Source organism: Pararge aegeria, chromosome 13 (assembly GCF_905163445.1).
Source record: "Pararge aegeria chromosome 13, ilParAegt1.1, whole genome shotgun sequence".
In the NCBI taxonomy this organism is placed as follows: domain Eukaryota; kingdom Metazoa; phylum Arthropoda; class Insecta; order Lepidoptera; family Nymphalidae; genus Pararge; species Pararge aegeria.
Window position 1 is genome coordinate 16,810,626 of NC_053192.1, and position 18,480 is coordinate 16,829,105.

Consider the following 18,480-nt stretch of genomic DNA (forward strand, 5'->3'; position numbering starts at 1 on the left):
AAAGCACTGCATACAAAAAATTATTTTATATAACTCGTTTTGAAGGGGATTTTTTTCCATTTTGTGCCATTTTGTGTAGCTTTATGCATACCCTGGTCAAAAACCCTGTGCACGCCACTGCGCTCATACATATTATTATAAGCGAAAGTGAAACTATATTTAGCATGTTTAATTTTTTTTTTATTCCACTACATGTTAGCCCTTCACTGCATTCTCACCTACACGGCTAGGAAGGAATAAAAATGTATCTTCTCCCACAGCTTTATCAACTCTCAGAGCATTAACGCAAGTGGAATTAATATCCAAACAATATATATGTTTTATAATGCACAAAAGTACTGCATTCCTAAATTATTTTATATCACTCGTATTGGAGGGGAATTATTCAATTTTATGCCATGTACCTGATTTATGCATACCCTGGGAAAAAAAACCTATGCACGCCACTGTGAATGGGGGTAAACTTCTCTTATTCCCTGTTCGCTCGCTTTAGCAGGTGGAAACGTTAATTATATCCCCTGTCAGGGGATATAGCTAGCGGGCTAACTTGTTAGGGAGTATGGTAGACATACCCCTAACCGGTTCCTACGCGAAATCCGACCACTAAATCGCTTAGCGGCACGTCATTGTCGGTAGGATGGTAACTAGCCAGGTCACATTTGTATGAATATCTGCGTGAGAAGCGTAACTTTAAGCTTATTAAACTATGTGTTCTATAGGTATCAATACAGGATAATTCCTGATGATGGAAGGGCGTCCCAATTGTCGTCACATTTGTATGGATATCTGCGTGAAAAGCGATACCTTAAGCTTATAATACTGTGTGATCTATCAGTATACAGGATGATTCCTGACTATGGAAGGGCGTCCAAACCTGATTATTCGTATAGGTATATGATCACATTTGTATGAATATCTGCGTGAAAAGCGATACCTTAAGCTTATAATACTGTGTGAACTTACAGTATATATAATAATGTTCGGTATTTTATAACGAAGTATATAAATAACATTAACTTTATTATGTATCGTTCAAGTCGAGGTTGATTGAAAGAAGTTCCGGTGGCCGCAAGCAAGGTCGGCGTTCCTTTCTATTTAGTTTTTCACATAACTAACATGTAGGTAGCGGTGTAATATAATAAGGTAGTAGTATTTTGTAATGGTCAACAATTTGTGTAGGTAACCTTTAATCAAACACCACTACAGTATAAAGAATCGATACAATAGTGCAACGACTTTCTACAATTCATTTATTTAAAAACCAGTAAAAGTCCTAATGAAATAAAAAATAAGCGTATAGAGGTTAGTCAAAGTCAAAGTCAAATATTTCTTTATTCAAATAGGCACATAGATGGCGCTTTTGATGCGTTGCTTATATACAAAAGTAGCTGTCCCGGCGAACTTCGTAACGCGGATCATTTTTTTTTTTGATGAATGTTATATTTTAATACTTATAATTTATTAATACTTTAATACTTTTACTTTATAGCCGTACTTGAGTTATAAATGGTGTAGCACACACAACTTTCTTATATATATATATATATATATATATATATAATGTGTAAGTGCCTTACGTATTTATATCTAATAATAATAAGGCAACAGAGTTTGTTTTTATGTCTGTTTGCTTGAACCCGCTGATATCAGCAACTAATAGTCGCATTCAATTCTCGAGGAAACCTTTAGGCTATTCAAAATCTCGCTACGACAAACTGGAGGTCGTACAACGAAAGTTTGTATGAAACAAATTGACTCATACAAACAAAAGTTTGCATCCATTCCCTGTCGTGGGGGCCGCTAGTATATTATAAAGAAACGCTCTTTTCAACGTCCCAACGATCATCCCATTTCCACGTGAAGCGACTCACAAGTCCAGTAAACGAGTTTGTTTGCGATAAGACAACCGATGTGCTGGCCTCTAACGTAACATCTACGCTCATAATACACTACTATGGGATGATATAAGACTCGTAACATGCCCCTATTGTTGCGATCCATCACGCATTATGTGGCGGTTTCCTCGTTACCATACTAGATGGTGCTTACAGAATTAAGAATATACAGAAGCCGTGTCATCAGCATCTGTCCATTAACGGCACTCGGACGGCCGACTGGCGCAGTGGGCAGCGACCCTGCTTTCTGAGTCCAAGGCCGTGGGTTCGATTCCCACAACTGGAAAATGTTTGTGTGATGAGCATAAGTGTTTTTCAGTGTCTGGGTGTTTATATGTATTTTCTAAGTATTTATGTATATATAATTCATAAAAATATTCATCAGTCATCTTAGTACCCATAACACAAGCTACCCTTACTTTGGGGCTAAGTGGTGATGTGTGTATTGTCGTAGTATATATATTTATTATTGGTGGCCGCAAATTGGTGGACGTGTTCTTTACACGTGCTGCGAAGTGCCGCTCTGTTTATAGGCGATGGCGTCAAGCAGTATTCATCCATCCATCGTTTAAAATGATAATAAAAATATGAAATGTTATTTCACTCTGAAATACATTTGATTTCATTTTCAAGTTTAAACGCTATTACAAGCGTATCGTACCTATATAGGCGAAACAAATCCATGTTACTAATGATTTTATACGAATTTAAGCTTTATCACTATTTAGAGAAACGTGATTTTAGTGTGAACGTAATAACAAAACAATTGTAATGCCGTGAGCGTGATGAATCGCAAATCGCAATGCTAAAGAAACGTTATGTGTATTATGTCATACGTACTGTTGTGAATGATTTAAACGTTAATTAATGGGTTCAAAGAATTTTTGTGTGCTATATAATATATCGTCATATCAACCCACTGCATGGCATGGGTCTCCCTGATCAAGTGGTTAAGGCCGTAGTCCACCACGCTGGCCCAGTGCGGATTGGTGGACTCCACACACCTTTGGGAACATTATCGAGAACTGGCATGCAGGTTTCCTCACGATGTTTTCCTGCACCGTTGAAGCAAGTGATATTTTAATTACATAAAACGCACATAACTTAGTAAAGTTAAATGTGCGTGCTGGGATTCGAACTCTGCCCCCCGGCAGTTAAGTCGAGCTACATACTAGGCTATTACCGCCGGTTCTTCTTATTTAATCTTTTTTTTTTTTTTTAAAGCCCAGCCCCAAAGTAAGCATAGCTTGTGTTATGGGTACTAAGATGACTATTTTTATTAATAATATACATAAATACTTAGAATATATATATATATATAAACACCCAGACACTGAAAAACATTCATGCTCATCACACAAACATTTTCCAGTTGTGGGAATCGAACCCACGGCCTTCGGCTCAGAAAGCAGGGTCGCTGCAAACTGCGCCAATCGGCCGGCTATAGTAAAATAGTAACAAAAAAAACGTTATTGGAGCAGTGTAGCGAGTATACTGGTATTAGACAGAGTGACAGAGCTCGTCAGGGGACGTACCTACTACCCCCGCTCTAATTTCTACCCCCAAGCAGCGATGCTGTGTTATGAAAATAAAGCCTAATTTGCTATACTCCGCGAACAGCAGGAGAATCTGTATGGTGTAATTTATAATGACTTCAATCCGTATACTCCACAACAAACAGATCCTCGGCAATGTACCCTCTACGCAGTGGCGTGCACAGGGTTTTTGACCAGGGTATGCATAAAAAAGGAAGATGGCATAAAAGTGAAAAATCCTTCGCCTTTATTAGTTATACAAAAAAAATAGGGTATGCAGTGCTTTTGTGCATGTATGAGTGCACGCCACTACGCACGTTACGCTCCGAAATCGGAGCATCCTCAGGAGATGTTGACTTTGCAATGAATAATTGTTAAAGACAACAATTATTTTAGCATAGCAAATTAAGCTTAATTTTCATAATATATTATGGATTTCCGCAAAGTAACGCCCGCTTCTATACAGCATTGCTGTGCTACGATCTAAAGGGAAAGGTTGCTGGTGTATGAGACTTTACACCTACGTCACAGGATGATAGTGACATTGCGGCACTTTGCAAGTTCGTGTTCTTTGTATTACTGCAAAGTGCTGCTGGATTTATAGACGATGGCTCATGGCACTTACCATCAGGTGTGCAATCTGCTTGGTGCATCAATTATTCGTATAACCTTCGCTATGACAGTCGTTGACAGCCGGTTGGCGCAGTGGACCCTACTTTCTGCGTCCAAGGCCGTGGGTTTCCCACAAATGTTAAATTGTTTGTGTGATGAACATAAATGTTTTTCAGTGTCCGGGTGTTTATCTGTATAAGTATTACACATGTATTATATTCATAAAATTATTAATCAGTCATCTTAGTACCCATAACACAAGCTATGCTTACTTTGGGGCTAGATGGCGATATGTGTATTGTAGCATATTTATTTATTATATTTATTTATGAGTAATCTGGTACAGAGAATTTTCTTTACAGAAAAACTCATAATTTTTCATGATCATTTCAACCTGCGCACGTCCACTACTAAAAATACGCATTCCCTGAAAATAAAATCATAACCTTACAGATACTGGTTGACCCGGGAATCGCTCAAACGCGCAAACTCGGAAACTGACGATTCTTTGTAAAATAGTGCGTCGCTTACCACCAGGTGAAATTGCAGTCAAAAGCTAACCTGTAGTGGAATAAAAAATAGATACAAAAATAATAGGAAATTGTCACAAAAGTGGTGGTCAAGGACCGTTCAAGTAAAAGTTATATCATGTTAAACCTAAAAATAGCTATGGTATATAAAAATGTATATATCCGAAACCAGTTTTTGTATCTCACTGGCGATGGCGGAAGCTTATTATAATGTTATAAAACATGTTCTATGCAAAATCATTCCATTGTTGCTATTATTATACGTGTAAAGGTTTAACGTCTTTTTGTTTTAATCACAGATTTAGGAACATACAGAACCCTCATTCAGCCATTATTGTGTGCATGCGCTGATGTTTCCAAAAAATAGCCCACCCGCGGAATGTTGCTAGGTCACAAACTTTTCCCTTTCCCCATTTTATGGTAAACGTGACGCTAAATAGAATGTGACTACTAAAGTGGAGTGGTTGGTGGAATTTGTTCATATTATTATTTATTTATTGATCAAAAGGAAGCTTATCTTACACTAGCGCAATCTGTTATCAGCTACTGTATTCCTGCGTGGGGTGGGGCTGCTAAAACAAGGTTTTTAGATCTAGAGAGAGCTCAACGTTCTCTCCTCAAAGTAATGCTTTTTAAAAATTATATGTTTCCCACAACACAGCTGTACAGCTTATCTGGGCTGCTTTCAGTAAGAAGCCTGTACATTTTGCGCACAGTTCTAAAAACGTACAAAACCCTGCCACACTCAATTGACAGTCTTCGTAAACGTCGTAAAGACATTGTAGCCAAAACACATCCTGCCAGGACTAAATTTGCCCGTAATCAATTCCAACGGCAATCTCATTATTTGTATAATTTGATTAATAAGAAACTCAATATAAATCCCTTAAACGTACATGCCTGCAGAAAAATTCTTGTTGAGTACCTCTCATCTCTTAGTTACGAAGATGTGGAAAACCTTTTAAAGCGGATTATATAATCACTTGAAGCACATCTATTATTCGTATTATACACATTCACACTCTCACTCATTACACACACACACACACACACAAACACGCAGACACACTCACTCACACACACACACACTCACCCACATATCACATACACACGCGCACACACGCACAACGTTAATTTGCTTAAATATATAATATTTTAATATTTTAAAACGCAACTTACTTCTTTTACGCATACAACGGATATTGTTATGGAAGAGCGGAGTCTTCTGATACAGGTGTAGTACTACTACATCTAAAAGAAGGTTCCAAACTTGCAATCTTGTTAAAACTGTAAAAATTTGGAAAAAAAAAAAAAATAAACTATTTATTTATTTATATTATTTATATTTATAAGCTGTGATAGCCCAGTGGGTAGGAGCTTGATTTCACTTGTGGGGGCCGAGTTCGAATCCCAGCACGCAACTCTAAGTTATATACGTTTTAAGTAATAAAAATATCATTAGCTTCAACGGTGAAGGAAAACATCATGAGGAAACCTGCATGCCTGAGAGTTCTACATATTCTCAAAGGTGTGTTGTGTCCACCAATCCGCACTGGGCCAGTGTGGTGGACTACGGCCTTAACTCCTTCTCATTGTGGGAGGAGACCCGTGACCGGTAGTGGCCTGGTAATGGGTTGATGATGGTGAAATAAAATTAAAAAATATCGTTGCGCAAAAAATATCCTATCAAAGCAAAAAGTTAAATTCTTTATTGAAATAGAAAACGCTTACGCAAATACATAACGCTTTTAATGCGTACATTACTTGTAAAATAGCACATAGAAGTGAGTTGATGGCGATAACTAAATTCGTCAACTTAAAACTAAAGCTACGAGGGTTCCAAACGCGCTCTGGTCTAAAAGGAAGCCCACAACAAACTTAGCGGGTTGTTTTTTTTTTTTTGTTATAACCACCTCACTGTCGTTAAACTTAACCATTTCTCTTATTTCAGGTCCAAAAATGGGGGGCACGAAAACCCTCATTTTCCTTCAGCTGGTCTACATAACCACGTGTATGGAACAGCTGGACATAATTTACGAGTGGAAGCAGCTGGACTTCCAGTTCCTCTCGCCTGAGGCTCGGCAGCAGGCGATCGACAATGGCGGGTTCATACCTCAGAACAACATGCCCATGGGTCTGGAGATATATGGGGACCGGCTGTTCATTACCGTGCCCAGGTGGAGAAGCGGCGTGCCGGCTAGCTTGACTTATGTTAACTTGAAAGGTGAGTTAGGTTATACTTATTCAAAATTTCTTTAATCATGTTGGCCTATCACAGGCACTTATGAAGCGTTTAATTTTTCAATTTGAATCCCACCAAAAACATTTTGTAAAAAACTAGCCAAGTCTCGCTTAGCGGCACGTATTTGTCGATAGGGTGGTAACTAGCCACCGCTAAAGCCTCCCACCTGACCAGACCAGAGAAAATTCAGAAATTAGCCTGGGAAGTTGTCAAAGTAACAAACAGACACCCTCGCATTTATATTATTAGTATAGATATCAGTCTTAAAGATTGGTTAGACTGTTAACTGTTTCTGCGAGCCTATATTTCATAATTTACACGACGCTATATTTGATGTTCGTTATGTCATCATGTAAAGTGGATGCTGCGCAAAAAGGAGACGTTCGGAGGTGACCCGCTATCGATTTATCCGAAATACCCTTTTTGGGCGTGCGATCATTACGAAGGCATCTGGCCTAAGGCTACGTAGCCTTAGTACAAGATTTGCTCGCTCGCAATCGAGGAGTCGTTTTCGAGTATCAAACTCTGTAACGTCTAAGTAAAATCGACCTTATGGCACTCATTTTAGAGTCGAAATACTTGTACTTCTGATTTTTGTGTTACAAACGTTCTCTCAAAAGCTCGAGCTTCAGACTTGCAGGCAAATTTGAGCTTTAATGCAACCTATATAAGATCAATTTTACTCCGATGTTAAAGTATTTCCATGCTCGAAAGCGACTCATCGATAGCAAATCTTGTACTACGGCTATCGGACCGGTTCTTGACCACGCAAGATCGACTCGATACACGAAAGTTTCGCGATTCCCTTATAATATATACCGATAAGGCTGCATCTTCAATCATTACTAGCATGCAATAGTGTCTTCTTTCTTTTTAGGTTACACAATAGTCAAATATTTCTTTATTCAAATAGACACATAGATGGCACTTTTGATGCGTTATATACAAAATGTGTACATAGCAGTGAGTAGTGATGGCGATAACTTCAATCGTAAACTTAAAACTAAAGCTACGAGGGTTCCAATCGCGCCCTGGTCTAAGAAGAAGCCCACAACAAACTTAGCCGGGTGTTCTTTTTGTTATCACCAACTCACATTGTCATTAGAAAATATTTAAGAAGCAACCTGGTTAGAGCAATTGTTTACACCTAAGCTTTTTTATCGTTTACGTAATCCTTTATACTATAATAGGACTTTTCTATAAGCTTTCACTTAATACAAACTTTGAACTTCTTTAGTGACATCCCAAAGATATCAACCGGTAGTTTATTGTAAAATTGTATTTCCTTTAAATGAATTGCTTATTTTGTGTAGTCTAGTTAGCACTGCAAGTTTATTTTTGCTTCTAACGTTCAAATTATTGCAGTCACATTTTCTTTTAAATTTTGATATATTTTTGTGAACATACATTAAATTTTCAAATATGTATTGGCTATAGAGTGTCATTAGTTAACATCTTTAAATTTATCTTTCAATGACTCTCTCGGACCCATTTTATAGATCGCACGAACAGCCTTCTTCTGCAGCACGAAAATAGTGCCAATTTCAGCAGCATTACCCCATAGTAAAATTCCATATGACATAATGCTGTGAAAGTAACTAAAATAGACTAGCCTAGCAGTTTCTATGTCTGTCAGGTGGCGTATCTTCTTTACTGCATAGGCAGCAGAACTAAGCCTGTTCGATAAATTATTTACATGAGGGCCCCATTGAAGTTTAGAATCTAACGTTATTCCTAGAAATACTGTTGTATCCACCGGATTCAATTCCTCATTATTAAGTAGTATAGTGGTTTTTACATGTTTAACATTTGGTAATGTGAATTTTATGCACTTAGTTTTATTTTCATTTAAAACTAAATTATTAGCTTCAAACCATTGTACTACTTTAGCGAGATAGTTGTTTACATCGTCTAAAGCTAATTCACGTCTCTTAATTTTGAACATAAGTGATGTATCATCAACAAACAATACTATCCCGTGATTGTCCTTAACAAGGTAAGGCAGGTCATTAATCTAAATAAGGAATAGAAAAGGTCCTAATATAGAACCCTGTGGAACACCAATTTTCACAATGACCCATTAGACCGCTTTCCATTAACGTCTACCATTTGGACCCTATCACGCAAGTAGTAACTAATCAAGTCGAGAGCTACACCCTTAATTCCATAGTGGTGTAGTTTTCTGACTAACGTTTCATGTACAACACAATCAAACGCCTTAGACAAATCACAGAACACACCAAGTGCATCATGTGACTCCTCCCAAGCTTCAAATATATTATGTATTAGCTCAACACCAGCGTCGATAGTTGAGCGACCCCGTGTGAAACCAAATTGTTTAACGTGGAGTAAATCATACATATGGAAATAGGAAAGTAACTGATTTAAAATAAGTTTTTCAAAAATTTTACTGAAAGTGGGCAGTACTGATATTGGTCTGAAGTTAGTGGGGTCAGAAGTACTACCCGATTTAAACAAAGGAACTATTTTACTATGTTTCATTAAGTCAGGAAACACACCACAATCACATTAAAATACAGTTATTAAATATTAATGCTAAATCGGGTGCAACGATATCAATTAGTGATCTGAGAACTTCAACGGAAATGCCCCACAAGTCATTTGTTTTTTTATTATTTAATAATTTAAAGGCTTTAATATAATATAAAAAACTAAATAAATAAATATACTATGACAATACATACATCGCCATCTAGCCCCAAAGTAAGCGTAGCTTGTGTAATGGGTACTAATATACATAAATACTTAAAATATACATATTAACACCCAGACACTGAAAAACAATCATGTTCATCACACAAACATTTTCCAGAAATGGGAATCGAACCCGGCCTTGGACTCGGAAAGCAGGGTCGCTGCAAACTGCGCTAATCGGCCGTCAATGAATTTTTAAATATGATCTCATAGAAGATCTGGATAGTTTCCTAGAACTATTCAAGCTATTTTGAACGATTGCTTAGTGGTTTAAATAGGAGTTGCATATTGTACGTTTTAATTAATGTTTTTAGAGAAAAGGGCATATAAAATTTAGAACTATAGGAAGTCAATTGTTTCGAATATAATATATAGTGTGACAGTAAATTTATAAAGTGGGTAAACAATTAAACTTTGATTAACAACCAATGTTCATGACATTGAGTTGGTGGGTATTTTTATATAAATACGACTGCATTATCGATGCACCGCAGTCCTACATGGCCTCGAACGATGCAAAGATACCCCCGGTGTCTTAGTCGTTTAACAGTCAGAAGTAGTAGGATACAAAAGTCTAGCCCACGTGGTGACCTTGTTCGATTTGACTGTCAGCTGAAATACCGGTTGTTCTTAGTGACTATCTTAGTTTTTCAGACTGTGGCCATCTCTAACGATTGTCTACTAAACTTTTGGCAAAAGTGGTGATTGTGCTATTATTTTCCCTACCTACAAGATGGCAAAAAGTTATCGAAGAAAATGGTACCTAGTTAAATGTAAATATGTAAACTATAATAAAAAATGTTTTGAAGTTTCTTAAAAAATGCCGAGAAACTTTTTCCCCAACGTAATATTTTAATTAACGAGTTTAACTAAAATACTTGTTAATGCGGTTTTTTTAAATATAAAATTACCCAAACCTATTGTTGGGATGACACATTATAGGAAGATATACCTACGCTTCTTATGTTAGAGAAAATGCGAGAAGTTGCATGTTTTGTAGAATTTAATCGCTCGTGGTGGAGAAAACACAAAAGTAACATGGTTGCAATAAAGACAAGTTGACAGTGGAAGGAAGAAGATTGTCTATAGTAATACAGTTCCTGTCTGTGCCATAGACAAAGCACCATAGATGGGTTGCGTTCAATTTTCAACATGTTTTAATAAAATTATGTCGAATCGTCGAATTCAAGAGACCGTAGCACGGGGTCTTCCTATCAGTCAATATTAATTTGAATAATGATAACTGTTTATTAACAATGGTTAATATTGAGTGCAAAAAGTGTATTTATCATAGCAACAGAAATATCTTCTATCCTTCACAAGGAATGCCCTTTGTCTTAAGGAACAATAAGCGGAAGCTGTATCGTCATTTAACTTATTAAATGACGATTCAATTAACTTATTGAATTTGTTTGCAGTTATCCTTAGATAATTGCAAAGACAAACCAAAATGATAGTCAATTGGTTCGAATGCAGCTTCCTTTTTGACGGGACCGAGTTAAATCCCCGGTTCAAACCTCTCATTCTTCGGAGTTGTGTACGTTTTAAGCGATTAAATATCACGAGTATGTGTAATAATAATATCATCCATTAGTGTTCAGACATTTAATTGTTGAGCAAAAACAATTCATGAATTTTGAGTTCTCAATAGTTTTCTTAAAGGATACACGCCTTTAAGAAAACTATTCAGTCTACCAATGTGAACGCGACTAACAAAGCTAGTATTAGATATTATGATAATACACAGCGTACTTTGATAAGCAGCGATGATAGCTAAGTAGTTACCACATCGGCTTCGCTTTCGGGGGGCCCAGTTCGAATCCCAGCACGCATCCCTTTTTTTAGTAATGTGCGTTTTAGGTATTTAAAATTTCAATTGCTTCAATGTTAAATGAAGAGGAGGAAACCTGCATGCCTGAGAGTTCTCCACAATGTTCTCAAAGGCGTGTGAAGTCCACCAATCCGCACTAGGCCAGCGTGGCGAACTACGGCGTAAACCCTACTCATTGTGGGAGGAGACCAGTGCCCTGTAGTGGTCCAGCAGTCGGCTAGCAGTGGGCCAAGGTTGATATGATGATGATGATGATAAATAACTACCTCGTTGGTTTTGTGGGCCAGTGTGGTGGACACCGGCCATAACGTTCTCATTCTGAGAGGAAACTCGTACTGGAGCTGAGCCGGTAACGCGTTGTTTGTTAATGAGCATAATTTATAAGAACTTAGCAAAGTGTTTACTTATACTTAAGCGAAGGCAATACCAAATAGTTCAAACTGCATTCACGATGCCAAACTAGCGTCCAACCACATACAAAATCCCTGATACTATGTGTGATGTAAAGTTAAAACTACTAAGAAAAAGGAGTTTTAAACTTCATGACATTAATTTCATCAATTGTAAACCTCTAATTTCATAACTGATACTTTGTGTAATTAACGAGAGGTTTACATGTGAAATTGTTGATGAAATTTATAACATGAAGGTAATTCTTTATTTTTTATTTATTTATTAGCTTTTTCAAGGGCTACTACACGTAAGAGTAATGCTTTTAACAGACTTAAAAAAAGAATTTTTTTAATTCCACTGTATGTTTTTTTTATTTTTTTTTACACGATTTGTAACTCCGCCAATTATAAACCGATTTTGATATATTTTTTTGTTTATACCTCAGGAGTGGACCCTTTTTAATTTGGTTACTGGAGGGATCCTGAAAAAAATCCAGGGAACTCTTTAAATATTTCTTTCTAGAGTCTTTTTTAAAATTTAAATTGACAATTTTCTTTCGAAAAGTACCATTTGGCCATGTGAAACTGATGATGAAGTCCAGTGATGGCCATCGGAACTATACTGTTATAGGTACTGTACGGGTTGCAATCGCTTTATGATATATAGTAGATGAGATATTAATGCTCATCACAATAAAGAAGCTAATGTTAAGCCGTTTAAATGTAAATACTAAAGAGCAAAGAGTGGCGTTAAATTAGACATTGAATGAATGAATGAATGAATACACTTTTATTGTACACCACATAAACATAACAAATTAAAAGTAAAAATTTAACAAAAAATATACAATTTGGCGGTCTTATCGCTACATAGCGATCTCTTCCAGGCAACCAAAGGCGTTAAAAAAAACAGCTCAAGAAGAGAGGTAGGTGGTGCATTTAACTGTACTGTGTTGCAAATAAACATGCATAAACCTATATATACAAATATAATATTAACATTGTTTAATCCTATTCTTGTCAAGACGTCACAAACTGCAATTACTTTAGTGAGTTTAAATTAATTTTATAAAGAGTCACAGATCATTTGAATGGTTGTGTTTTTCACATTTACCTAATAGATAATGAAAGTTATTTCCTACTTGATTCAGCATTCACTTTCCGTATGACTCATTACCATACTCATGATATTATTTAATTTCTAACGACAAATATTGAATCACAACTACTTGCAAGTACCTTTAGTAAAAGATCATGTAGTCTTAGTACAAAATTTGTTCGCTTACAATCGAAGAAGTCGTTTTCAAAATACTTGTACATCGGTGTAAAATGGATCTTATGCTGATTGTTTTAAAGCACAAATTTAAGAATATTTGTTTAGCTCGGTCTTTTGACAGAACATTTTTAAAACCAGAATCAGAATTTATTAAATTGACATTCGAATTATGAAAATTAAGCTTAATTTCCTATACTTACTCCGCGAACAACAGGAGAATCCGTATGGTGTAATTTTTAATTTCTTCAATCCGTATACTCCACACCAAACAGATCCTCGGCAATGTACCTACGCATGTTTTGCTCCGAAACCGGAGCATCACGAGATGTTGTCTTTATAATGAATAATTCTTAAGTTTTAACAGTTATTGCTTGATTTTCATTGAAGAGTGGATTTTCAAGCACACACACTAAAGAAGAGTGGACAAAATTGAGTTTTTAAGTAAGGTTTCTATGTTCCACTTTACTCTGCTGTTACTGGGATTCGATACTCGAAATCGATCTCTATATCGTGTATAAAATCTTATGCTAAGGGTGCACAAGAAAGTGGGTTAACATACGAGTCTTACGTCTAATTTTTTAACTTCAATCGCAAAAAATGTCGAACCGGTCGATTCGTAACACACATCTTGTTACGTGTTCCGAAATTAGCAGGTTTTATTATTAACTAGTAGCTTAAATAGTGTTTAATTGCGAAGGTTAGATATTTATTTGGGATTCCATCCTTCCTACCTTTTTAACCTCCCGTACAAAAATGACAGGGTGTTATAAGTTTGACGTGCGACGTCTGCGTTTAGATTTCGGTTGATTTTGGAACCGATTTTATTTTTATTTTTTTGTTTTAAAGGTAATTTAGTCGGGAGTATATTTCGCTATGATTGATAATAATACGTCTAAGTTGGCCACCGCCACCAAATGGCAGATTCCATATTTATTCACAACTCTCTCGATACAGGTAGGTATTAAATTAAAGGGACTAGTAGAAGAATGTACAATTCTATTTTACCTTCTGTTATTACCTATAAGTTTTCCTTGCCAATATAAATAAGCAAGGAAAGTCGGTGGCACATCTTTAAGATAAGGGATTTCTCAGAACTAATTCAATTCTATTTTTTTATTTTCAGACAATTCTACAAAGTCACCAAAGTTAATCCCATACCCGAGCTGGGCTGCCCATCAGATAGGATCCGATGGAAAACCAGAAATTGTCTCACCCTTCCGAATCAGAGCAGACCGGTGCGACCGTCTTTGGGTCTTGGACAACGGCAAGATAGGCAATTTGGAAAACACCACAACCAAATTCCTGCCCTCCCTTATAATTTACGACTTAAAGACAGACAATCTCATCAGAAAATACGTCTTTCCCGAAGACCAAGTGAAAGAGGATTCCGGTTTTGCAAATATTGCTGTCGAGGATACAGATTGTGAGAAAACTTACGCTTATGCTGCTGATTTGGGGAAACCGGGTATCGTTGTCTATTCCTGGGAGAAAAACGAGTCCTGGAGGATTACCCATCACTTCTTTCATCCTGACCCTTTGGCGTGCGACTTCAGCGTCAAAGGACACAATTTCAGTTGGACAGACGCTATTTTTGGTATAGGACTGTCTGCGCCTAATGCTGATAACTTCACCACTTTATACTTCCATCCCATGGCCAGTTACAATGAGTTCGCGGTATCTACAGAATATTTAAGGAACCAGTCGGTGGCGGATGCAAATTTTAATGCCTTCAAACTCCTAGGTAGTAGAGGGCCGAACGCTCAATCAAGCGCTTCATTCGTCGACCCAAAAACTGGAGTTCTCTTCTATTCTCTCGTTAACCTTAATGCTGTCGCGTGTTGGAGGACCACGAACAAGGACTACGTGATGAAGAACCAAGGAAGAATTTACATGGATGACGTCAAAATGATTTATCCAACTGACATTAAAGTGGATTATGACGAAAACCTGTGGGTGCTGTCTAACAGAATGCCTCTTTGGATGTACGATAAGTTGGACCCCAATGACTTCAACTTCAGGGTGTTTTCTGCTCCGGTTCTTAATGCTATTAGCCATACAGCTTGCGACGTCACACCAAGATCAGATATTTTAGATAAGTTTGTTAATAAATTCAAGAATGTTACCAAAAAAATTGCGGCCAAAATTAATCCGAACTCCGGTGTTTACAATACTCCATTATCACTCGCAGTTGTTGTTTTAATAACTGCAGCTGTTACATTATTAGTGTGATTGGAATGTGAATTGTACAAATGTTGAATTGTAGCCATTTAAGGTTTATATGAGTGTGTGGTTCAACTGTTTTTGATGAATATGCTGACAAGATTAATAATTAAAGAGTGTTCTTCTTCTTCTTCTTCTGTTCCTGGGCCTTTTCCGCACTTGGTTGGTCTGGGACCGTCCGTTGTACGTATGGCCACTGATGCGGCTCCCCGCTGGATCACTCCAGCCAGCCGAGCTCGCTCCAAAAGCTTAGCAGGCCGCCCAGGTCGCCGAGTGCTTCATGGAGTGTTGCTGAGGAGCCAAGGTGTGCTGCGCGTTGTTCTGCTACTCCGTTGCATTGGAGCATTACGTGTATCGGTATTTCCTCCGTCTCCATGCATGCTCTGCAGAGAGGGCTGTCAGTTATACCTAAAATGGAAAGGTGTTTGTTTAGTGGGCAGTGCCCTGTTATCATACCTACAACTGTCCTTAGTTTAGGTCAATTCAGTTGCAGTAATTTTGTTGTTAGTCGTGGGTTGAGAACGGGTACGGCCTCCTTCGTGTGAATTAAAGAGTCATTGCATATTTTAATTCTTGATGAATATACGACAAAAGATTCTTTGGATATTATAAGATTGAAAATCTATGATACAGTGTACATAATGATTAGTAATCAATACTTTATGAAAAATATTTAATCAGACTTACTTGCAGTGTCAAAATTACCAAATAATTGTAGTGTCTGAGGGGCGCGTGGTTTTTTATACATAAGTAGGTACAAGTATAAGTATACACCCGAGCTCTCCCCCTAAATTTTACTATAATATTATGATCCGGAGAATTCCACACATAATTTAACAAATTAGGTATAATCTTTTTTAAAATAATCCCTATATTGATTACCTATTTTTGCCAACAGAAAGTGTTAAAAAATTTACTTTATAATGTTTATCGCGAAGTACCTGGTGGTCAAAATTTGGTGCTAAAAGCTTTTAAAGCCATAAAGCTATTTGTAGGTTAACGAAAATGCGTTGCAATTTAAGATTTAAAACATATGTTCTTATTATCCAGAATAGGTTTTATGAATCTTGTCATATGGCGCGTTATACTGGATACTTCATAAACGGGGATTCCCCGCAGGCTAATAAATTCTTCAGTCAATTTCTCGAGCTTTGTACTCATTTATTCAAGGTTCGATTTATTCCATGCTCTATAAAGCTTGAACTGTATCATTGTAGGTACTTGTTAGAACGTCACATGCGTATCTATATGCTTTTTACGTTTATTAAGCGACTTTGAATGTGTTTAAACAGCCTCAGGTTAACATAAGTTAATAGTTCTATGAAAACTATCTAATAGTTTGGCCTTACCTATTGTGCTCGTAAGACAATACTCTAAATAAGCACGTATATCTCCGTGGGGTATAAGGCAATGATGCTATAATTTAGGATGAGGTAGATAGGTTGTATTAATACCAGTGGCTTGCACTCCATACATGCACAAAATCACTGCATGACCTTAAATTGAAATATAGCTAGTATAGGAGAAGGATTTTTCTTTTTTATGTAATTTTCCTGCTGCGCGCATACCCTGGTAAGAATCCCAGTGCACGCGACTGTTTAATACCTAACAATATTTAATATTGGAAATGGTACAAAATTTACATTCTTTTCATATTAATGCGAAGGTGTGTATCGTTGCTAATCTGATTTTGATTAGAGTAAAAATATATTCTTTCTTTCATTGTTTTTTATGGAAGTTTAGTTTCATTTGTCTATAATAAGACTATGTATTTCTATAGTTTTTCTGCACACGTGGCTCGTTGCTACTGTGTGTCTATTAAGACTACATTCAAGTTGGCTAATTAGCAAAGTTTTAACGTGTCACTTCTAGAACGCGTGCAGCTCATCTACCTCTTTTAACTTTTAAAATCATTGGATTCAGGCATTTTGGTACAAACATTTTATCTATATCGTTTACGTTACCTTTATTTATTGTGATTTTGTACAGAATAGATGATTTTGTAAAACTTGTACCTGATTCTTTATTGCATGGATATCTAGACACATTTATTTACCGTTGGACTAATTTATTTTAGTTTAGTAGGAAGTTTGGGAATTTATAATTTCAGAATTTTCTCTTATCTGATCCGATGGATGGCTTCTGTCGTGGCTACCACTCTACCGTAGTACCGACATAAACGTGCCGCTAATTAGCGTACCGGTACGAAGACGCGTAGAAACCATCTTAGATTTTATCATTACCAACAGTTTAGACTGCAGTCAATGGACAATGCAAGTCAATGGACACTGACAGTCGACCTGATCCACAAATTTAAAGTCGCACAACGCGCTATGGTGCGAGCTATGTTGTGAGACTCTTCGGGATAGAATTCGCTACGACGAAATCCGTAGAAGAACCAAGGTCACCGACATAGCTCAAAGGATAAGCAAGTTGAAGTGGCAGTGGGCGGGTCATTGTCTGTCGTAGGACCGATGGCCGCTGGGGCAGACGTGTTCTAGAGTGGAGACCGCGAATCGGTAAGCGCAGTGTGGGACGATCTCCAGCCCGCTGGACAGATGACCTTGAAGAGTTGGGTGAAGCGGCTGGATGAGAAAGGCGGAGGACCGTGTGTGGTGGCGCGCTCTTAGAAAGGCCTACGTTCAGCAGTGGACGCTTGTAGGCGTTTGATGATGATGAGATTGCAGTCAAGGGCTAACTTGAACTCGTAGTTGAGTTTAAAAAAAACGACATGGGTGAAGTCAGAATCAGTAGTAGTAGCACGTACTGTCAATTCTAATGTCAGAAATTACTGTGGTTAAGTGCAATTAAAATGCAATAGAGAATGAGGGTCAAGTCAGTGTACTTACCTACTTAATGATTTTGCCTTGTTCGAGTGATATTAACTTAGTATTTAACAAATCATGTTGTAGCTCTTCTATTTCACGAGGACGGTTTTCGGTTGTAGTAGAAGTGAACTGTGCGTCATGTCCGACGGCCGTGGTCGCAGTGGGTAGTGACCCTGCTTTCTGAGTCCAAGGCTGTGCGTTCGATTCCCAGAACTGGAAAATTTTTGGGTTATGAACATGAATGTTTTTCAGTGTCTGACTGTTTATCTTTATATTACAAGTATTTATGTGTATCTATTTATATAAAAGGAAGTTGTGTTATGTGTCACGTAATAACATGTAGATGTTATTACGTGTTAGTCACACCATTCATAACTCAAGAACGGCTTGACCAATTTATATAT

The 18,480-nt window shown here is 37.2% G+C and overlaps 1 protein-coding gene across 1 annotated transcript in view; it reads left to right on the forward strand.

The window, feature by feature from the left end:
* LOC120628824 overlaps window positions 1-18,480 on the forward strand; it is a 61,367-nt gene that overhangs the window by 14,217 nt on the left and 28,670 nt on the right. The window contains exons 3-4 of the mRNA XM_039897448.1: window positions 6,524-6,796; window positions 14,152-15,128. Of these exons, the coding sequence (XP_039753382.1) occupies window positions 6,532-6,796; window positions 14,152-15,128 (1,242 nt within the window). The 5' untranslated portion in view covers window positions 6,524-6,531. The remainder of the gene's footprint in view (window positions 1-6,523; window positions 6,797-14,151; window positions 15,129-18,480) is intronic.